General features: G+C 46.0%; 2 protein-coding genes across 25 annotated transcripts in view; one reads left to right on the forward strand and one right to left on the reverse strand.

Annotated features, from left to right (window-relative positions):
• The window catches only part of GLYR1 (glyoxylate reductase 1 homolog), a 44,367-nt gene extending 30,575 nt beyond the window's left edge, over nt 1–13,792 (reverse strand). For 10 of the 19 annotated variants that reach the window (XR_001710205.4, XR_010152254.1, XR_010152253.1 and 7 more), the window contains exons 1-3: nt 13,565–13,792; nt 12,509–12,545; nt 11,407–11,486 (exon numbers count right to left, since the gene is read on the reverse strand). Coding sequence is in view for 5 of the 19 variants with exons in the window: in XM_016929359.4 (XP_016784848.2) it covers nt 11,407–11,486; nt 12,509–12,545; nt 13,565–13,752 (305 nt within the window). In the remaining 14 variants the exon portion in view is untranslated. Of the gene's footprint in view, nt 1–9,721; nt 9,921–11,255; nt 11,487–12,508; nt 12,546–13,564 lie in introns of all 19 variants that reach the window. The other 9 variants (XR_010152256.1, XM_063796598.1, XR_010152250.1 and 6 more) reach the window with 7 other exon arrangements.
• A 182-nt stretch (nt 13,793–13,974) lies between these two features.
• The window catches only part of UBN1 (ubinuclein 1), a 34,747-nt gene continuing 28,007 nt past the window's right edge, over nt 13,975–20,714 (forward strand). For 4 of the 6 annotated variants that reach the window (XM_001169928.8, XM_063796595.1, XM_009430239.5 and 1 more), the window contains exons 1-2: nt 13,975–14,547; nt 19,255–19,542. In XM_001169928.8, the coding sequence (XP_001169928.1) occupies nt 19,294–19,542 (249 nt within the window). In that variant the 5' untranslated portion in view covers nt 13,975–14,547; nt 19,255–19,293. Of the gene's footprint in view, nt 14,731–19,254; nt 19,543–20,714 lie in introns of all 6 variants that reach the window. The other 2 variants (XM_009430237.5, XM_003952786.6) reach the window with 1 other exon arrangement.

The raw sequence follows: 20,714 nt of genomic DNA on the forward strand, positions 1-20,714 counted from the left end.
TCGAAAAAAAAAAATTAGAAACAAGATGCTTGAGATTAAAGGTAGAAGAACATACACCTCCGATATGTAATTTTTAATTTCAACCATCAATGTGTAACACATGAAAGTGAAAGTAGTCAGCTGTCAATTCTGGGGTATCTGATCTGCCACACTAACCTCAACAAATCTGCTGCAGCTGGCTTTCTATGGCTTCCCTGAATGGCATGCAGCTTATAGAATCCAAGCACAACATAATTTTATAGGCTTGACAAGGTATCAGTTAATTTACATGTTTTAGCCTGATACAGGTTTCACAGCATAACCTTCAGAAAAAGTAGGTCAGGTTAAGGATACAGAAACCCAGCTATCTCACAAGCTTCAGGTTGTTTTCTTCATAGAAAGCTAGAGAATATTCACTAACAGCAACAGTGTTAACCTTTGCACATAAAAATAATGTTACTAACCCTCCACCAGCTACCTGGACTTTGAGTGTGCTGCTGGTAGTTGTGATAATGGGGTCTGTGCAAAAACACAGACCTGGGATCATCGGCCTGCAGATGTCAGGCAGCGAACCACTATCAGGCATGCCACCATGGCTAAGTGAGATGATGAATGGAGATACAGAAGCTGGTCTCCCTGGCACAGCTCCAACTAGAGGAGTTAGGCAAATTCCTTTTTTTTTTTTGAGACGGAGTTTCACTCTTGTTGCCCAGGCTGGAGTGCAATGGGGCGACCTTGGCTCACTGCAACCTCGCCTCCTAGGTTCAAGTGATTCTCCTGCCTCAGCCTCCCAAGTGCTGGGATTACAGGCGTGAGCCACCACACCTGGCCTTTTTTTTTCCTTTTTGAGACAGAGTCTCATTTTGTCACCTAGGATGAAGTGCAGTGGCACGATCTTAGCTCACTGCGACCTCCGCCTCCACCTCCCAGGTTCAAGCAATTCTGCCTCTATCTCCCGAGTTGCTGGGACTACAGGTATGCACCACCACACCCAGCTAATTTTTATGTTTCTAGTAGAGACGGGTTTCCCTGTGTTGGCCAGGCTGGTCTTGAACTTCTGGCCTCCAGTGATCCACCTGCCTTGGCCTCCCAAAGTGCTGGGATTACAGGTGTGAGCCAGCAAACTCCTTTCCAGTGACCAACTCATCTTAAAGTTTGAAATTCAACATGAGAGCGCCAATGAGTCCAATCTGCTGGGAGGAAAAGTGGAAGGAGATTTCGACCCCAGATTTTCTGGCAAGAATATCCCTGAACCAACTCCCTTCCCTCTCCTTACAGGGATGCTAATGACAAGCCAGAGCAATCAGATGCAAAGTCAGTCCCAGCCCCAAAAGCCAGTGAAGCTACCATACTAACCCGTGGGTCTGAGATGACACAACCAGTATCAGGGATGAAGCTTAAGGAGTCGTGACCAGCCAGTTCTTCCTAGGAGCTTCTGGTCAGAAGCTGAGAACCACACAAGTTCCCAATATAGGACCAAAAAGGTGATTTTTATGGAACCCCTTGAGATGGGACAACAGACTCCGAGACTTGCTAATCCCACCCACGCCATCCTGTTACCTCCATCCCTGCCTCCCACTACCCAGCCTCACAAGAACCCGATTCTGAGGGAACAGAAAGGTGAGGATGTCTGTGAAGTGCCAAGGAATCAACCCCATTTTTTGTTGAAGCATCTTACAAGGTTTACTGATTTCTGCTACAAGGAACTGTACAGTCAAAATTCCACTCACTTTAAAGCATTTGAGATACTGAAATTTTCCTCTTTACAACCATCTTCGAAACATTAAAATGGCTAAATGAACTGACAGTATGAATAGGATGGTAAATCCAAGAAATGTTAATCTATTTAAGGAATCAACTTATTGCTGGAGAAGCATCCTGTTACATCAAAAAACAGCCATAAAAAACCAGCTTGGCTGGGCACGGTGGCTCACACCTGTAATCCTAGCACTTTGGGAGGCCGAGGCAGGCAGATCACCTGAGGTTAGGAGTTTGAGACCAGCCTGGCCAACATGGTGAAATCTCGTCTCTACTGAAAATATAAAAATTAGCTGGGTGTAGTGGCACGCAGCTGTAATCCCAGCTACTCGGAAGGCTGAGACAGGAGAAACACTTGAACCCAGGAGGCGGAGGTTGCAGTGAGCCAGTATTGTGCCACTGCACTCCAGCCTGGGCAACAGAGTGAGACTCCACCTCAAAAACAGTAACAACAAAAAAACCCAGCTTACCAGAGCTCTATGGGGATTACCTCTTGAAAGCAAACCAAACTTAAATCACTTTGGCTATCTGAATACAATTTTTTCTCTAAAGGTTACACTTCTTTCATCTTTTTTAAATTTATTTTTTATAGAGATGGGGTTCACCATGTTGCCCAGGTTGGTCTCGAACTCCTGAACTCAAGTAATCTGCCCACTTCAGCCACCCAAAGTGCTGGGATTACAGGTATGAGCCACTGCAACTGGCCTACCTCTGTCTTTTTAATGAGAATATGCTTTTCAGTTGGCACTTCAACAATGCACCACTGTCTAATTCACGGAGGCACATCAGCCGGGCCTGGCACGCCACTGGTCCTCAATAAATAATCACTGGGTAAATTATTCCTTCCCAGATGTTCAGGAGGATGTACTGCTCACCAGTGAGTTAAAAGGTGCTACAATGCTCCAGTGCGTAAGGCTTTAGTGTTTTTGTTGTTGCTACTGTTGGTTTTTTAAGTGACTGTTTCTTTCCTTGATAGAAGCTGTAACTTTTGATTTTCCTATCATCCTCCCAAGACTTAGATGGAGCTATATCTTTCAGCCCAATTGTGGCTGGGAAGTCAGAAAAATCAAGCTTATTCAAGCTGTATTTAAAGTAGGAGGCTTTGCTTTTTATGTACAGTAGAATGAATGACACATTGTGATAGTAAATACCTGAAAACAGGCAAGGTCATTACAGAGAAGGAAAGCGGATGTCTCGTAAGATATCTGGCTACGTGGAGATGAGCAAGATAAAAAGCAATGCATGTTGTGTGCTACCACTCGTGCAAAGACAAGGAAAATGGACTGACCACACACTGATATCTCTGGAGGGACACACCATCAGAAACTGGTCTAACTGGGTGGCTGTGGGATGGGGATGAATGCAACTGTTTCAATGTTGACAGGTTTTTGTTTTTGAATGGTGAACACATATTATCTTGAAAAAAAAAACAAAAACAAATCAATACTAAAGGCCGCTGCCCTAGAACACAGGCTATTCCGACTGCCCAGAGGGTTTCCTCCATGACTTCCTGGTTTGCAGGTTTGCTCTGGTGGGTTGCTGCTGCCTGGCTGCTGGCATAACTGCACCTGTAACACAGCCAATTTACCCTGGTGACCTGACACTCTTCCTATAAAAAGTCTCTTCATCTATGAATACAGAACCGCCACTAAGCCACTCTCAGATTACTCCAATCAAAATGAATTAAAATCTGGTATTTTCAAAAACTTGCACACTTCTGATTTGCTTTCCTCTTAAATGAAAATCATACATGTAGGGCCCGGTGCGGTGGCTCATGCCTGTAATCCCAGCACTTTGGGAGACCGAGGCAGGTGGATTGAGGCCAGGAATTCGACACCAGCCTGGCCAACATGCCGAAACCCCATCTCTACCAGAAAACACAAAAATTAGCCAGTTGTGGTAGCACACGTCTGTAATCCCAGCTACTTAGGAGGCTGCGGCAGGAACTGCTTGAACCCGGGAGGTGGAGGTTGTAGGGAGTGGAGATCGTGCTACTGCACTCCAGCATGGGCAACAGAGCAAGACTTGGTCTTAAAAAAAAAAAAAAAAAAAAGAAAATCATACATGTAGATACTGTATATTAAAGATGTCAGCCTATGACTAATCTTGAACGCTGTCACATGTGTTTTAGCCTTCACATAGACAGGTGACCCGGGCTGAAGCCGTGAAGCTAAGAGAAAGAGAAAAGGAGAAAGGACGGGGAGAAGATGGCAGGGGGAGGGAGACAGACAGAGAAAAAGCACACACACACAAGCATAGAGTATAAAGGTGAGAACAAGCCGGCATGGTAGCTCACGCCTATAATCCTAGCACTTTGGGAGGCCGAGGTCAAGAGATTGAGACCATCCTGGCCAACACGGTGAAACCCTGTCTCTACTAAAAATACAAAATTAGCTAGGTGCGGTGGCATGCGCCTGTAATCCCAGCTACTCCGGAGGCTGAGGCAGGAGAATCGCTTGAACCCAGGAGGCGGAGGTTGCAGTGAGCCAAGATCGTGCCGCTGCACTCCAGCCTGGCGAATAGAGCGAGACTCCGTCTCAAAATAAATAAATAAATAAATAAAGATAAGAATAAAAATACAGGTGAGAACAAAGATGGGGCCAGAAGGTGTGGGTTTGCTTCTCCATTTGGATTTGGTGAATACTTAGTAAACAATTTCTATGGGTGCCTTTTTAAAATAAATCCATCCAAAGGGGCTGAAGATTACTGAGGTGTTACAGGCCAAGTTCTTCAGAAATAAAGGCACCAGAAAAAAAACACAAATCAGGTGCCAGGTGAAACGAAAAAGGGATGCTTCCAAGCTGCTATGCTTCTAATTATTAACCACAAATTCTTCTAGAGCAGCTACTTTCAGTACTGACTCAGACACCTCACATCCAGCGAGACCTGTCCACCTTAGATGTGGCTTGGTGGAAAAGGACCACTGGTCTCTCAGTTTCCTCATCTGTGAAAAAATAAGAACCAGAAAGATGACCCTGTGCACTTCCTGAAAGGGCTGCTGTGAGGACTGGAGGGGAAGACTGCTACGGAAACTCGCAGGTAGGCACTTGCAGCTTCTCCACTGTTTGTCCACAATCTGTTGAACCGGTTGGTTTCTGGTGGCTTCTAAGCACCTGTAATTTAAATGAACACTCCCTCCATTCCATCATCATCCACAGCCACTGATGAAACTTTTCTCTCTTTTTTTTTTTGAGACAGAGTCTCACTCTGTTGCCCAGGCTGGAGTGCAGTGGCGCAATCTCGGCTTACGGCAAGCTCTGCCTCTGGGGTTCACGCCATTCTCCTGCCTCAGCCACCCGAGTAGCTGGGACTACAGGTGCCCGCCACCACGCCCAGCTAATTTTTTTGTATTTTTAGGAGAGATGGGGTTTCACCATGTTAGCCAGCATGGTCTTGATCTCCTGACCTCGTGATCCGCCTGACTTGCCCTTCGAAAGTTCTGGGATTACAGATGTGAGCCACCGTGCCTGGCCAAAACTTTTCTTTTTTAAAAGACAGGGTCCTGCTCTGTCACCCAGGCTGGAATGCAGTGCCTCAATCACAGTTCACTGTAGCCTTGACCTCCCAGGCTCAAGCGATCCTTCTGCTTCAGTCTCCCAAGTAGCTGAGACTACAGGTACATGCTACTACGCATGAACCCTCTCACCTGTGTTTCAGCCTTTGGATAGACAGGTGACCTGGGCTGAAGCCATGAAGCTAAGAGAAAGAGAAAAGGAGAAAGGGCGGGGAGAAGATGGCAGGGGGAGGGAGACAGACAGAGAAAAAGCACACACACACACACACACACACACAAACACACACACAAGCATAGAGTATAAAGGTGAGAACAAGCCGGCATGGTAGCTTTAAATTTTTTTATTTTTAAATTTTTTGTAGAGATGGGTCTTGCCATGTTACCCAGGCTGGCCTTGAACTCTTAGGCTTGAGTGATGCTTCTGCCTCTGCCTCTTGAAGTGTTGGAATTACGGGTGTGAGCCATCACGCCTGGCCCCGATGAAACTTTTAAACCGTGAGCTCTGTCTCTACTCTGATGGGGGGGTCACCACTAATCAGACCTGTCAGAGAGGGACCCTCCTGCACTTGACACATAATCTTTGGTTGTAGTCACCAAGTGAAGCCGGCAGGGTTTTGCTGAAATTATATCCCCTTCGTATTTCCATGAAAATACAAAAATTACGTGGGCAGTTTTGTCTTGGCCATCTCGCTCAGGGAGCCGAATCCGTATAATGAAGTCCTCCTCTCACCAGGACACCTGATTAGGAAGGTCTGGCCCTCTCCTAACAGTGGGATGTCAACACAATTTGTTAGATATTTTGGCAGAGATGGGGAGAGAGAAAAATCAGGTTTCTAAAAGATTGTAATCACTGATTATCTTGTCATAAGGAGCCGTTCTTTCTACTCTTTAATAAAAGACCTTGCAAATATTAAAAAGTATAACTACACTTTTTTTTGCCTAAGTAGTGTGTCAATTTTGAAACTGAACATCTTTGACCAAATCCTGTATTTCTCAGGAACGGAGGACACTCCACTGGGTCAGACCCTATCCACCTGGGCCAGGGTCCAGTAACCAATGGTGCCCCCACCCAGGATGTGCCTGGACCACATGCCCCCTCCCTGATGTCAAGTGTTAAAGGCGAGGTGCAGTCCAGCTTCTACAGGAGCCACTTATGGCTTTGTCTTCACAAGTTAGTTCTCATCCCTAAAAAATCCCCTTGCAATACCTGTCTACACCACCTCTTAAACGCCCATTTCATCCAGTGCTCCTCACCCTGGTCCTAACACAGTCATACCACAATCCACTTGCAGTGCCCATCGCCAAACTCCTCTAGGCCATTCGCTGTTTCCTACCTCCTGATCCCGTGATTCCTTCAGTCTTTGCTTTTCCACATTAAAGAGTCCTGCTCTTTTGTCTGACTCAGTTCCCTTTTCTGGATCTTGGCCAATTCTAAGAGATCCCTTTGAAAGCATGATCTGAAGTCCATAGAGTATTCCTGACGAGGCGCATACAGTTTTACATAAAGGTGGAATGATGCATGGTTTTGTACTCAAAGCCTTTTTGGTAAAAAGAGCAAACCTGGCTGACATCCTTTAGGAACTTCCAACTCTCATATTCCTTTCTTTTCAAACAAACACACACACACACACACTCTCTCTCTCTCTCATAGGGAGAGTCTCCATCTCTCTCAGTTTTCGATACTTAAAGGCATCCTGGACCAATGTGTGCTAATACCTGCTGTATGGCAAGCCACACTCTACACAAGAGATACTACTTTTCCTTCCTAACTATGAGGTAGGGGGTATCATCCCCTTATGTAGAGGACACAGAGGCTCAGAAAGGTGAAATAGCTTGCCTAAATCAGGGAGCAAGGTGGAACTGGTACCTGAATGCACATTAGGCTGGTAACCAATCCAGAGCTCTTTCCCCAAAGTAATCTGCTGCCACCAGCCAATCTGGAGATCTTACCTTCATAAAAAAACACAAAATAAAATCTGCCCCAGCACTGATCACTAAGGAAGTGTTCCTTCTTTAGAGAAGTACTGTACCTCTTTACCCTTCATTTCCTTTCTCTAAGTTAACTGCCTACCCACAAAAAGATAACATATTAGTACCACAGTGACTTCATTTTTATAGTTTAAAATGTAGAACTCTAGCAAAGGAGTTTAAAAGGTTAAAAATATTGCATTTAGCAGTTGCTTTGTATCCCACTTGTTTACAACCCTCCAAAGAACCTTAGTCAGTTAGAAATTATATCATCACCACCACCATCAGGCTATTTTTGTCTTGAGCAAGCACATCACCACTGGCTTCACCTGTTTGCCTGGTTAAGCTCTGAAATTAACTCAACTCCAATTTTCTGTGTCCTATTTCTAGCACTTGTTATAAACAAGGATCACAGTTTATTAATCTAGTCTTTTAGCATTAAAAAAAAAATCGGGGATCGGCGCTGTGGCTCATGCCCATAATGCCAGTACTTTGGGAGGCCGAGGCGGGAGGATCACTTGAGCCCAGGAGTTTGCGACCAGCCTGGGAAACATGGCAAGAACTTGTCTCTACAAAAAAAAAAAAAAAAAAAAAAAAAAAGAAGAAAGTAAAAAATTTAGTAGGGCATGGTGGCACACAACTGTGGTCCCAGCTACTCGGACTGCTGAGGTGGGAGGATTACCTGAGCCTGGGAAGTCAAGGATGCAGTAAGCCATGTCCGTGATACTGCACTCCAACCCTTTCTCAAAAAAAAATCAAGAAACGAAAAAAGAACAACAACAACAAAAAACATAAGGAAACAATGGCTTTCAGGCTCCTTATGAGACTGAGTTCCCATTTTTGTTTCAGACTTGTGTAATTATTCATTTAGCTAATGAAGTTTGGGCCAACCATATTGCCTCTGTTATTCCTAAGCACAAGTTACCTCAGGCAGGGAGCCTCTTCCTTTCCATAACACCCAGCTTAATGCCAATTGTTCATGGTATCCCCACTGTCTGAAATGCCCCTATAGTCCCCCCATCCATCCAGATTCTATGTATCTTCCAGAGCTGGATTCAAATCCCATCTCTGGCTGGGTGCGATGGCTCACGCCTGTAATCCCAGCACTTTGGGAGGCCGAGGTGGGCAGATCACGAGGTCAGGAGATCAAGACCATCTTGGCTAACATGGTGAAACCCTGCCTCTACTGATAAATACAACAAAAATTAGCTGGGCATGGTGGTGTGTGCCTGTAGTCCCAGCTACTCGGGAGGCTGAGGCAGGAGAATGGCATGAACCCGGGAGGTGGAGCTTGTAGTGAGCCAAGATCGCGCCACTGCACTTCAGCCTGGGCAACAGAGCGAGACTCCATTTAAAAAAAAAAAAAAAAAAAAAACAGAAAAACAAATCCCATCTCTTCAGTCAGTCTTCTTGGTTCTCATGGCTCTCCACTGAGCTCTCCCTCTTCTAGAATTCTTTTTCTTTTTAAGACAGGGTCTAGCTCTGTCACCCAGACTGGAGTGCAATATTGTGATCATGGCTCACTGCAGTTTTGACCTCCTGGGCTCAAGCAATCCTCCTGCCTTAGCCTTCTGCATACCTGGGACTACACTTGTGTGCCACCATGCCTGGCTACTGAAAAAAAAAATTTATTTTTTTAAGTAGAGACAAGGTCTTGCTATGTTGTCCAGGCTGGTCTCCGGCTCCTGGGCTCAAGCAATCCTCCTGTCTTGGCCTCCCAAAGTGCTGGGATTACAGGCATGAGCCACTGTGCCCAGCCTAGAATTAACAATTATCTGCCATCATTCATTCTGCACATAATCTTTATTTATTTTTTGAGACAGAGTCTCGCTCTGTCACCCAGACTGGAGTGCAGTGGTGCGATCTCAGCTCACTGCAACCTCCACTTCCCAGGTTCAACCAATTCTCCTGCCTCAGCTTCCTGAGTAGCTGGGATTATAGGTGTGCACCACCACGCCCGACTAATTTTTGTATTTTTAGTAGAGACAGGGTTTCACCATGTTGGCCAGGCTGTTCTCAAACTCCTGGCCTCAAGCAATCTGCCTGCCCCGGCCTCCCAAAGTGCTGGGGTTACAGGCATGAGCCACCATGCCCGACCATCATTGTGCACATCATCTTATCTGAAATGTTTACAACTTGTCACTTGACTGAGCATCTGGAAGGTGGGAACTATAATACTTGCTTTCTTATAAATTCCCTCAGTGTCAAGCAATTCAGAAAGTGGACACATAACACTGATGTTATGCATGAGGACAATCTTTCCTGTTTTTGTTTTGCTTTTCTGAGACATAGTCTCAGTCTGTCACCCATGCTGGAGTGCAGGGTCTCGAACAATCTCTGCCTCCTGGGTTCAGGCAATTCTCGAGCCTCAGCCTCCCAAGTAGCTGGGATTACAGGTACACGCCACCACTCCTGGCTAATTTTTGTATTTTTTGTAGAGACGGGGTTTTGCCATGTTGGCCAGGATGGTCTCGAACTCATGACCTCCAGTGATCCACCCACCTTGGCCTCCCAAAGTACTGGGATTGCAGGCCTGAGGCACCATGCCCGGCCAAATCTTCTTTTTAAATCCATGGAGTTCTAAGAACATTCCCTCTTCCAGAAGCTCTGGCTCCACAGCTCCAGGCCAGCGATCTCCTTGAAATACTGCCACCACAGGCTGCTAAGCTGGCTTGTGATAGAGAAATGGGGCTGGGTCTATCTGTAAACATGAAACCAGGAAGAGCATCTGACATATAAACTCCTGGATGAGTGAAGAATACTGTTTATAATATATCGCTTTCTAAGTAGAAATACTTTAACCATCAGAATTAGATTTACCAGAGAAGCCACAGACATTTTTTTCAAATCTAAGGCTGTATTTTCCTATAAGAATAATAAATAGAAATACAACTACTTAAAGAAATCAAACTGGCTGGGCATGGTGGCTCTTGCCTGTAATCCCAGCACTTTGGGAGGCTGAGGGGGTTGGCGGGGGGGGGGGGGAGGGGCAGATGACTTGAGGTCAGGAGTTTGAGACCAGCCTGGCCAACATGGTGAAACCCCGTCTCTACTAAAAATATAAAAAAAATTAGCCGGGTGTGGTGGTGTGCGCCTGTAGTCCCAGCTACTCGGGAGGCTCAGGCACCAGAATCACTTGAACCCGAGAGGTGGAGGTTGCAGTGAGCTGAGATCATGCCACTGCACTCCAGCCTGGATGACAGAGTGAAACTCCATCTCAAAAAAAAAAAAAAAAAAAAAAAAAATCAAACCATCTAGCTAGACCCAGGTAAGCAACTTGACATAGTGATGAAAAAGCTAAACAAATCACTAGTAACTCAAGTTAATACAGGTTCTTCACGTTCTTCCCCTCACTGTGACATGTTATATGGTCAAAGAGTCTCAGATTAATGGTCCTGGTTTCCCCAACTTAGGACAGATCTGGTAAAAAGACTTACTATAACAATGTCAAAGCAAATCACTTAGTTTTACAAATGAGAACATGATTGAACAATTACTTTTATTAACATAAATAAAAGTTTCCACTGTATACCCCAAGCATGAACCATAATGATATATGGCATTAAAAGAGAACTTAACATGGCTTTTATAAAAATAATTGCCAGCTGGGTGCAGTGGCTCACGCCTATAATCCAGCACTTTGGGAGGCCAAGGCAGGTGGATTGCTTGAGTCCAGGAGTTCGAGAACATCCTGGGCAACATGGTAAAACCCCCTCTACAAAAAATTAGCTGGGCATGGTGGTGCACACCTGTGGTCCCAGCTACTCGGGAGGCTGAGGTGAGAGGACCGCTTGAGTCAGTGAGGCAGAGGTTGCGGTGAACTGAGACTGCCTCTGCACTCCAGGCTGGGTGACAGAGTAAGTCTCTGTCTCAAAAATAAACAAAAAGGAACTGCCTTTGGAGTTGGGTAAAGAAACATGTGAGAAACTATTTCAATGTGATTGTTATAGTTAGAAGGTAAATGAACCTAGTTCTTGCCTGACTTAGTTATAGACCTAGGACAGTTGTCTAGGGCAATTTCTGCAAGAAATCGCACCTTTATTTAGGTATGAAGGCAGAATGAGATGCCAGTATTATACATTATAAGAAGACTGAACTAAGGATCCTTAGAATATTTTCAAAGCAGCTCAGACTCCAGGTAACACAGAAAGAAAGGCGAAGGGAGACTCCTGGTGAGTACTACTCACTGATCTTCTGTTCCAAAAAATTTCACAAAGAAGCATTTCTTTCCGCGAGGTTTCTTCAAGTCCTTTGGTGGATTAACAATCTGGAGGATAAAAGGGGGGAAAAAGTTTGGCTGGCAACACAGCAGCCCACTTTCTAGTGGCTCCACATTGCTCTACACAGTTCTACGTTGCTAAGAAAAAAGTAAATTAAAAGGACTTACTTACAAATAAATTTATTTATATACAAAACAGAACCCAAGGCCTAGTACTTGTCTAAATCTCCCATTTTTCTATTGAGGTGTATGGAAATGTGTAGATATTCTAGAAGTTCCCAATATTTAACATGTAGCACAGTGCTCAGTAGACACAATATCCCTTTTACTGCAGTGGCCCTGTTTTACAAGCAGTTAAAACTAAGATCAACAGCATCCCCTGCCCCCCACCACCCCACCCCTGCCCCAATGTGACCCCATCATTACTGAAAAAATGCAGACGACACTCTTTGAAATACTTCCTGTGCAGGAAGGGTTGACACAGGACATAGTGAAAACAAAGGACAACCGAGGCACAGAAAACACCATATTGCAAAGAGACCATCTAAAGACACTTCCCGGGCTCCAAGCAAGAATATAAAAACACAACATTTGGAAAGCAATGATGGATCACCTCATGCAAAATCTGGAATGCCAACTTCTGCAAAGAGGCACTGGAGTAGCACATATGGTAACATGGAAAGAAGATTTAAACTTAGTTGGGACAAAAATACTTTGGCTTTTCACTAACCTACATTTAGACTTTCTTCCTGGATAATTTATATTTTCTTCTCCTTTTGTTACATTTAAGCATGAAGCTAAATTCAGACTAGGATTATTTCCGGGGTTAAAAAAGAAACTTCATAAACCTCCTCTAAATCAAGAAATAAGCGTTTAGAGCAGATTTAATGATCTGGTGTATACTGCATTGCCTTTTAAAAAATAACCGATACTAGGGGAAAAAAAATTCTAAGTGCCATCTGAATGAGCCCAATTTAACTCAATACTAGAAACTGAGAGGAATGCATCTTACATTCTCCACCTCCTCAAACCCAACTTCAGATATCTTCCTTTAGTAGCAAGACACTCACCTTTCCTGGCCAAGGAGGATATCGGCCGAGTTTCCCCCTAGAGAAAACACAAAGAGTCAACACTTGCCCTGGAAAAGCCAGTCCATCTCCTTCAACCCACTCAATACGCAATTTATTTTCCTAAATCTCCGCTGGCATCCTCAAATGCCGAAACAAAAGCTTTCACAGCTGGGCCCAACACCCTCAGAAGTAAAATGCAAAATTGTATACTTATGTGCACAACGTATATCCATTCTTCTGTTGACAAGGAATACAGAACAACACAACTGTCAAAAGTCACTTGTCTAGAGCTTCTTAATGACGGGGGTGGGAAGACAGCTTCCTTTGTAAACACAGACTTTCCCTCCCTAAGTCTGGCTTAATTCAACAGGAGACCTGCCTGGCTTTGACAAATGCTAATGGAAGCCTTCCTCTGGGTGGAGAAACAAGCTACGCAGCTCGAGGGAGGCGGCGACAATCAGTCTTGGTTCGGGCGGTTGTCTGGGACACAGAAGCAGACCGCGGGAGGCACCCAAGCCTGCACTGGTCACTGCCAAGCCATCGGTTGTAAAGAACTCCCCCCGCCATTTCTTCGCGGGGCAACGCCAGCAGTCTGGCTTAGACACCCCCGGCTGAGCCGCCCGCACAGGTCGGCTGCATCGCAACCTGGGCTTTGACCGAATGGCACCGGCGAGATGGACTCGCAGGTCCTGTCCCCGGCGCTTCTGCTTTCCGGGAAGCCCCAGCAAGACCCCGGGGACCCGTCGTCCGGGGAAGCCTCGCGGCACCGGCGGCTCCCTTCACGGGGGCCGCCAGTATCTGGGCCCCGAGTGCAGACCCCACCCAGCCGGCCTCGGGGATCAAAGCCGGTGCCCGCCGTGGCCACCCTCGGCCTCGGTCCCCCGGGACTAGACTGCCCCTTCCGCCTGGCGCCGCTCGCAAGCGCCGGCACCTTCTCTTCCCCTCTCTCCGCGACCTGGAGCGCATAAAAAGGCAGCTCCGGGGCCGGCAGCGAACCCCGCGCCCAGGCGGGCAGCTCCCCGGCGCGTCTCGGTTGGCCCGGCCGCTCGTACTCACCACACCAAGTCGCCGAGCCGCAGACTCACAGCCGCCATCTTACCACCCAACCACCGCCGACGCACGGGCCGCTGGGAACAGCAAGTCGCCCCGGCGCCGCCCATTGGAGTGGGCCCGACCACGTGACGGGGGCCGGCTGTCACCGGCCACGCCGCTTCTCTGACGTCACCGCGCCCGTCGGGGATCATTGGCCGACCGAGGGGCACGTGACGCGAGCGCCGCGGTCTCCGCGCGCCGGAGCGCAGAGACTCCCGGCTCCTTCCCCCTCCCTTCGGCTCGTGACAACGAAGCGCCCGCGGTCTGAGGCGGCGGCGGCGGCGACGGTGCGACCGGCTGAGCGCGAGAGGGAGCCGGCCTCGCGGCTCGCCCCGCCCCCGGGTCTTGGACTCCGCGCCCCTCCCCTCTCGGCGCTTCCGTTACGCCCGTTGGTCCGGCGCGGGCCCCGGGGCCATTCCCGAGCCCGAGGCGCTGGTCGGCCCCGTCGCAGCGCCAGTGAGCTACCCTGACGGAGCTCGGCGCGGCCTGGAACTCAGTCTCCGCCGGGTCTGGGCTCCCGCGCCCGGCGACTCTGCTTGGCCGCAGGCCGGGAGGCCCCGGTATCCGCGCCCGTCCGCTCCCGCCGCCCGTGTTCTTTGGAGCGCTCCTCCCGACGGCCGCTTTCGGAGGCGCCGTCTGAGCGCGGGGTCCCGCGCCGCAAGTTCTCCTGGGGCGACCGGAGGCTGCTCCCCCGACCCCCTGGTGTCCCCGGAGTGGCTGCGCGGACGTCGAGTTGGCATTTCTTCGCTTCCTCCTGGGCCGGCGCGCGGCGCGGCACACCAGGCTCCCCTGGGCGCGGGGACCCGGCCATGGGCCGAGGCGCGGGCCGCCCGCCCGCTGGGAGCCACGGCTTAGGAGCCGACCGCTAGCTGCGCCGCCGCCCGGGGACCGGCATGAGGACCGCCGCGGGGGGACGTCTGCGGCCCGCGTCGGCGCTGGGGACAAAGGTGCGTGTCGTTGTCGGGTCCGGGCTCTCTCGTTAGCCTTGCCCTAGTTCTGCACTTTTGAAAAAGTTGTGACAACAGGAAGACAGATGCCGGGCGTAGTTTGGACACTTTAAAAGTGAACCATGAACTGGGAAGTGTTAACTGCAGTTGAGCGCAGCGTCGGCCCAAACTTCAGCAGACCAGGTAGAATCACAATTTTGCAAAAGATCCCAGTCCCGATCACAGACTCCACAGTGTTAAGGATTGACTTAGACTTGGTGTCGGGCTCTTGTTGAGTCACCGCCAGCTGGCAAAGGTGGCGAGTCCACACGCATTTCCCCAAGACATTGTGGTGGTTAGAGATTTCGGTTGCAAGTCGGTGTTTAGCGTACTGGGTCGTCCCGCAGCCTGATTTTTCTTGGGAGATCAGTTTCCCTGAAGTACCAAGAATTAGCTGCACGGACTGTCATTTACTGCGTGTGTATTTTTAAGACAAAGTGATCTTTAAAGCGTATTTAAGATTCCAGGGAATAATTTGATAAAAATTTAACATATGTTCCTGTTTAAAAATTCTGAATTTGTGAGGAATTGAAGGAGATTTTAATAACTTAAATAAAAACATGAATCTTGGCCGGGCATGGTGGTATAAGCCTGTAATCCCAGCATTTTGGGATGCCGAGGCGGGCGGACCACCTGAGATCAGGAGTTCGAGACCAGCCTGGCCAACACAGTCAAACCCAGTGTCTACTAAAAATACAAAATTAGCCGGGCGTGGTGATGCATGCCTGTAGTCCCAGCTACTTGGGAGGCTGAGGCAGGAGAATCGCTTAACCCGGGAAGCGGAGGTTGCAGTGAGCCGAGATTATGTCACTGCACTGCAGCTAGGCGACAGAGCGAGCGAGACTCGTCCCCCCGCCAAAAAAAAAAAAAAAAAAAAAAGAAAAAAAAATCTCAAATGAACATTGCACCAAAACCTAGAGGCATTCCCCTTAACATCAGAAACATGGTACATTTCTACCACTATTAGATAATAAGAATATATTGCCTAAAACCTGAAAGTTCTAGCCAGTGCAGTAAGACAGGAAACAAAAATAAGAAATGCAATTTTTGGAAAAGGGAAGACAGAATTCTCATTTCCGTGGATGATAGGTCTGCCTATTTTGAAAAAAAAAACAAAAAACAAAACAAAACAAAAACAAAACCAATTAAAATAAGAATTCAGGAAGGGTACTCATTATAAGTTGGAATGCACAATTTAGTTTTTCTGTTTCATCAATAACCAGTTTGAAAATACAATGTTTAGAAGGAGAAATATATATATATATATATATATAGTAAGAAAAAATAAAAAATTCCTGAGGATAACCAAGGGACAAGGAAGGCTAGTATTTTCTCAGTAACACCAACTGAGGTTTTTAAAGGGGGATCTTTGTTTTTTTCTTTTTTTTTTTTGTTTGAGACGGAGTTTCACTGTTGTCGCCCAGGCTGGAGTGCAGTGGCAGGATCACGGCTCACTGCAGCCTGGACCTTCCCAGTCTAAAGCCATCCTCCCACCTCAGCCTCCTTAGTAGCCAAGACTACAGGGGTGTGCCACCATACCTGGCTAATTTTAAAAAAATTTTTTTGTACAGATGAAGTCTCATCATGTTGTCCAGGCTGGTCTTAAACTCCTAGGCTCCAGCGATCATCCTGCCTTAGCCTCCCAAAGTGCTGGGTCCGGGAAGTTGAGGCTGCAGTGAGCTCTCATGGTGCCACTGCACTCCAGCCTGGGCAACAGGAGTGAGGCAACTGTCTCACAAAAAAAAAAAAAAACCACAAAAAAAACTAAAATCTTTCCAAGGACTTAGGCAACTCTCGTAAGTCTAATAGGTAAATGTAAGTCAGTTTTTTTTAAACATTCAAACATGTTTGAACTTAATTATATTTTTTTAAGCATTTTGAATTATGATTGTAAGTCTAACGTACCGTTGTTTAATATATTGGATTCTCTTAAATGTTTCAAATGGCTTAGTAACAGCAGAACATTATAATGATTATAAAACAACCCCAAATCTAAGTGGTAATAGACTACAGATTTGACTCACTTTATCCTGTAGTCCTATTTTTTACCTTCTTGGGCTTGGAGAGTCACTTAAGCAACTGAAAGGAGCAGTTTTGCCATCTAGGATTGAAGCTGCAGTCTCTCAGACTTGGACTGAGATAAGGTTATGTGTTTACTGCCTGGACAGGGGGAGTAGGACCTGGTTGCCAATTCAAGGATGTCCTTCCTGCATCCCATTGGTTAACTTGCTGATTCCCTTCTCATAGTGAGACTGTTCCGGTTCTATCAGTGGGGGAATCTGTAAGCCTTCAGCTGGGATTTATTTCCACAACCCAGCGCATCACAAATATCCTGAGGGCCTTGGAGATTTCTTTTAGGGAAATCTCCTTTAACATCTTAGTACGTGTTGGGAGATGGTCTTTTGCAGCGCCAGCCTGTTACACTGCTAATCGTTTTGCCGCCTGATTAGAATTATTTTAACTCTTCATTTGTAGATATTTTGTTCCCTTATGTGATGTTATAAGTTGATTTTGTGATCATAATTCGACAAATGAATATTGGATATATACAAATACGTCTACATGTATGTGGATATATACGATATATGCTAATTTTCCTGAATTAACTCACATTTGTGATTGATTTACAACCAAAATACAGTGAGTTTTTTTGAAACCTGCCAAAATAATACATAGGCTGGAATGGCAAAGTATTATTTATAAAGAAGGATAATAAACATGAGCTTTAACTTTGCAACATTAAAGTATAAAACTTTACAAAACAGTGCAATACTGGTTAAAGAATCTCTAAATACCGTATTAATATGACACATGGACTTCAGAAACAGGCCTTAGATATCTATGATGTTGCTTTGCAATATATGCCAAATCAGCAGAGGAAGGAAGGATTGTTTAGTGATTGATGCTGGAAGAAACCAAGTTACAGCCTCTCCTCATACTTTATAGCATAGCAAATTCATCTGGGGTTAATGAAGTAAATGTGAAAAAATATCTATAAATGACCATATAGGCTGGGCTCAGTGGCTCACACCTGTAATCCCAGCAGGAGTTCAAAACCAGTCTGGGCAACATGGCAAAACAACGTCCCTACAAAAAATACAAAAATTAGCACGCCTGTAGTTCCAACTACTAGGGAGGCTGAGGTAGGAGGATCGCTTTAGCTTGGGAGGTTGAGGCCTCAGTGAGCTGAGATTGAGTCACTTTATTCCAGCCTGGGCAACAGAGTGAGACCTTGTCTCAAAAAACAAAAAACCTGTATACACAAGTTCTTCTATAAGATCTGGTTGGAGACGAACATTCTAGGCATAAAAGAAATGGGAGGAGTCTCAAAGGAAAAGAGCCTAGTTTTAACTGCATACAAAGTTATAATTTCCTTGGAAGCAGGGTCGCTTGAGGTTGTGAGCTTAAGACCAGCCTGGGCAACATAGTGGGTCAGCATCTCTACAAAAAAATAGAAAAAATTAGCCAGGCATGGTGGGATATACCTGTAGTCTCAGCTACTCGAGAGGTTGAAGTGGTGAGAGGTTTGCTTGAGCCTGGGAGGTTGAGGCTGAAGTGGCTGTGATTGGGCCACTGCTCTCTAGCCTGGATATAACAGCGAGACCCTAGCTCAAAAAAAAAAGAAAAAAGTTAACATTTCTTTCATCATACCTCACTCTAAGCAACACTAAACAGCAAATAACAAAACAAGAAGAAGTACTTATAAGGGATATGACAGATTTTGTATATCTATAATGTATAATAATTTATGTATAATATCAAGAGCACTTACAAGTCAATAAGAAAGTCACAATTTATTCAACCATTCCCTGATTGATTGTCATTTGATTGTCATTTTGGTTGCTCCATCATTTTTCTTGTATAAACAAGGCTGCAATGAATATCTTTATTTATTGGTATGGTAGAAAGTTCACACTAGAATATGAACTCTTTTAAAAAGCAGGACACAAAATTATATACGAAGTAAGCAGAAAACATGTATGGCATGTATTAGCGTATTCATATTCTGTGAACATTTGGAATTCTGTATTCAAAATCTATTTTGACCATTCCCAAGTGATTTTGAAGGTCTTTGGCTTGTCATAATTTGTTATTTTGCCAAGGCCAGTGTTTGGGTGTGAGAGTGGTGCACAGGGCAGGAGTGTGTAACTTTGTTAGGAAGTGAGCCTAGCCACACCCTCCTGAGTCACTGGTTCTTTACTATCCTGGGGTAGGCAATATCTTTTGTTCAGCTGATGAAAGCTTTGTCATTGTGAAGATTGGCTCCCAATGATAGGAAACCGCTGGTGATGAAAATAAAGGGGTCTTAAAGATTATTATCAGCCAGAAGAAATAAGTGTTAGACAAATTAAATGGAAAATAATTAATATTTTAGTAGTCTTTACAATTTGGAGGTCTAAGGCTCTGTCAGCATAGGTTCTTTAAGGTCAAGGATCTAGGATACGCATGCACAGGAAAAAAGACTGGAAGTATGCTAAGCAGTGACTATCTCTGAATGATTGTGAAAAAATTTTAGGATGAATAAGCAGAAAAAAACAATAAATGACAAAATATAACAGTGGAGTTTTCTTGACAATGAAATTCTCTTAAACTTAAATCTCTTTAATTAGGCAGGTAAACTATTTTATCATCTTCGTTTGACCTGGCCCTTCTTTTCAATGTTAACAGAAGCCATGCAGTGACACCCGCTAAGACTTGTTGGTAGCCATGTCGGAGCCCCACAGGGTCCAGTTCACCTCTCTCCCAGGTTCCCTGAATCCTGCGTTTTTGAAGAAGTCCCGGAAGGAGGAGGCTGGGGCAGGAGAACAGCATCAGGACTGTGAGCCGGCCGCAGCAGCTGTTCGGATTACACTCACCCTCTTTGAACCAGATCACAAACGCTGCCCAGAGTTCTTCTACCCAGAGCTGGTGAAGAATATCCGAGGGAAGGTAAAAGGCCTTCAGCCTGGAGATAAGGTACACCCCTTTTTTCCCAGAGGCACTGCAGGTTTAACGCACAGGGGTCAGTGCATGCATGTGGGGCTTCCGTAGTGGGGAAGCAAGACTTAACTGAGGTTTTGGCTGCCCCAAGATCCTGTCACTCACTCACGGCAAGCACAAGATTTGCTTCTCTTACCTCTGTGCACAAAGGGAGAGGCCAATTTGAATTATGACTAATTAACATAAATGTTTAAAAACAATACATTTTTCTCTGCTAAGGTTATAAACGTTATGTGTAAATGAAACCAGTCCCTGACAGTTCCAGTGTTAGAATTTCATGCTGGACATTTTCCTCTTCCAACAGAATCTTGCTGTCTACCTAGTATAGGGGCAGACAAAAAAACACGTAGACTGCCTTTTTTTTTTTTTCTTTTTTTTTTTTTTTCGAGACGGAGTCTCGCCCTGTCGTCCAGGCTGGAATGCAATGGGGCGATCTCGGCTCACTGTAACCTCCGCCTCCCGAGTTCAAGTGATTCTCCTGCCTCAACCTCCCGAGTACCTGGGACTGACTACAGGTGCATGCCACCACACCCAGCTAATTTCTGTATTTTTAGTAGAGATGGCGTTTCACTATGTTGGCCAGGCTGGTCTCAAACTCCTGGCCTCAGGTGATCTGCCTGCCTTGGCTTCCCAAAGTGCTGGGATTACAAACATGAGCCACTGCACCTAGCCACAACTTGATGGATTTTCATGAACTCAGTACCCCCATGTAACCTGCACGTAGGTCACAAAATATATTTATCAGGACCCCAGAAACCCTCCTTCTGCCCTGCCAGAAGACTACCTCAATACTTATGGGCAACCACTGCCCTGATTTCTAACAGCTTACATCTGCTTAGATTTGTGGGGTTTTTTTTGTTTTTTGTTTTTTGTTTTTGAGGCAGAGTCTTACTCTGTCGCCCAGGCTGGAGTGCAGTGGCACCATTTTGTCTCAGTGCAACCTCTGCCTCCCGGGTTCACGCCATTCTCCTGCCTCAGCCTCCCGAGTAGCTGGGAGTGCAGGCGTCCACCACCATGCCCGGCTAATTTTTTGTATTTTTAGTAGAGACAGCGTTTCAATGTGTTAGTCAGGATGGTCTCGATCTCCTGACCTTGTGATCCACCCACCTTGGCCTCTCAAAGTGCTGGGATTACAGGCATGAGCCACA

This window comes from Pan troglodytes, chromosome 18, assembly GCF_028858775.2.
Source record: "Pan troglodytes isolate AG18354 chromosome 18, NHGRI_mPanTro3-v2.0_pri, whole genome shotgun sequence".
In the NCBI taxonomy this organism is placed as follows: domain Eukaryota; kingdom Metazoa; phylum Chordata; class Mammalia; order Primates; family Hominidae; genus Pan; species Pan troglodytes.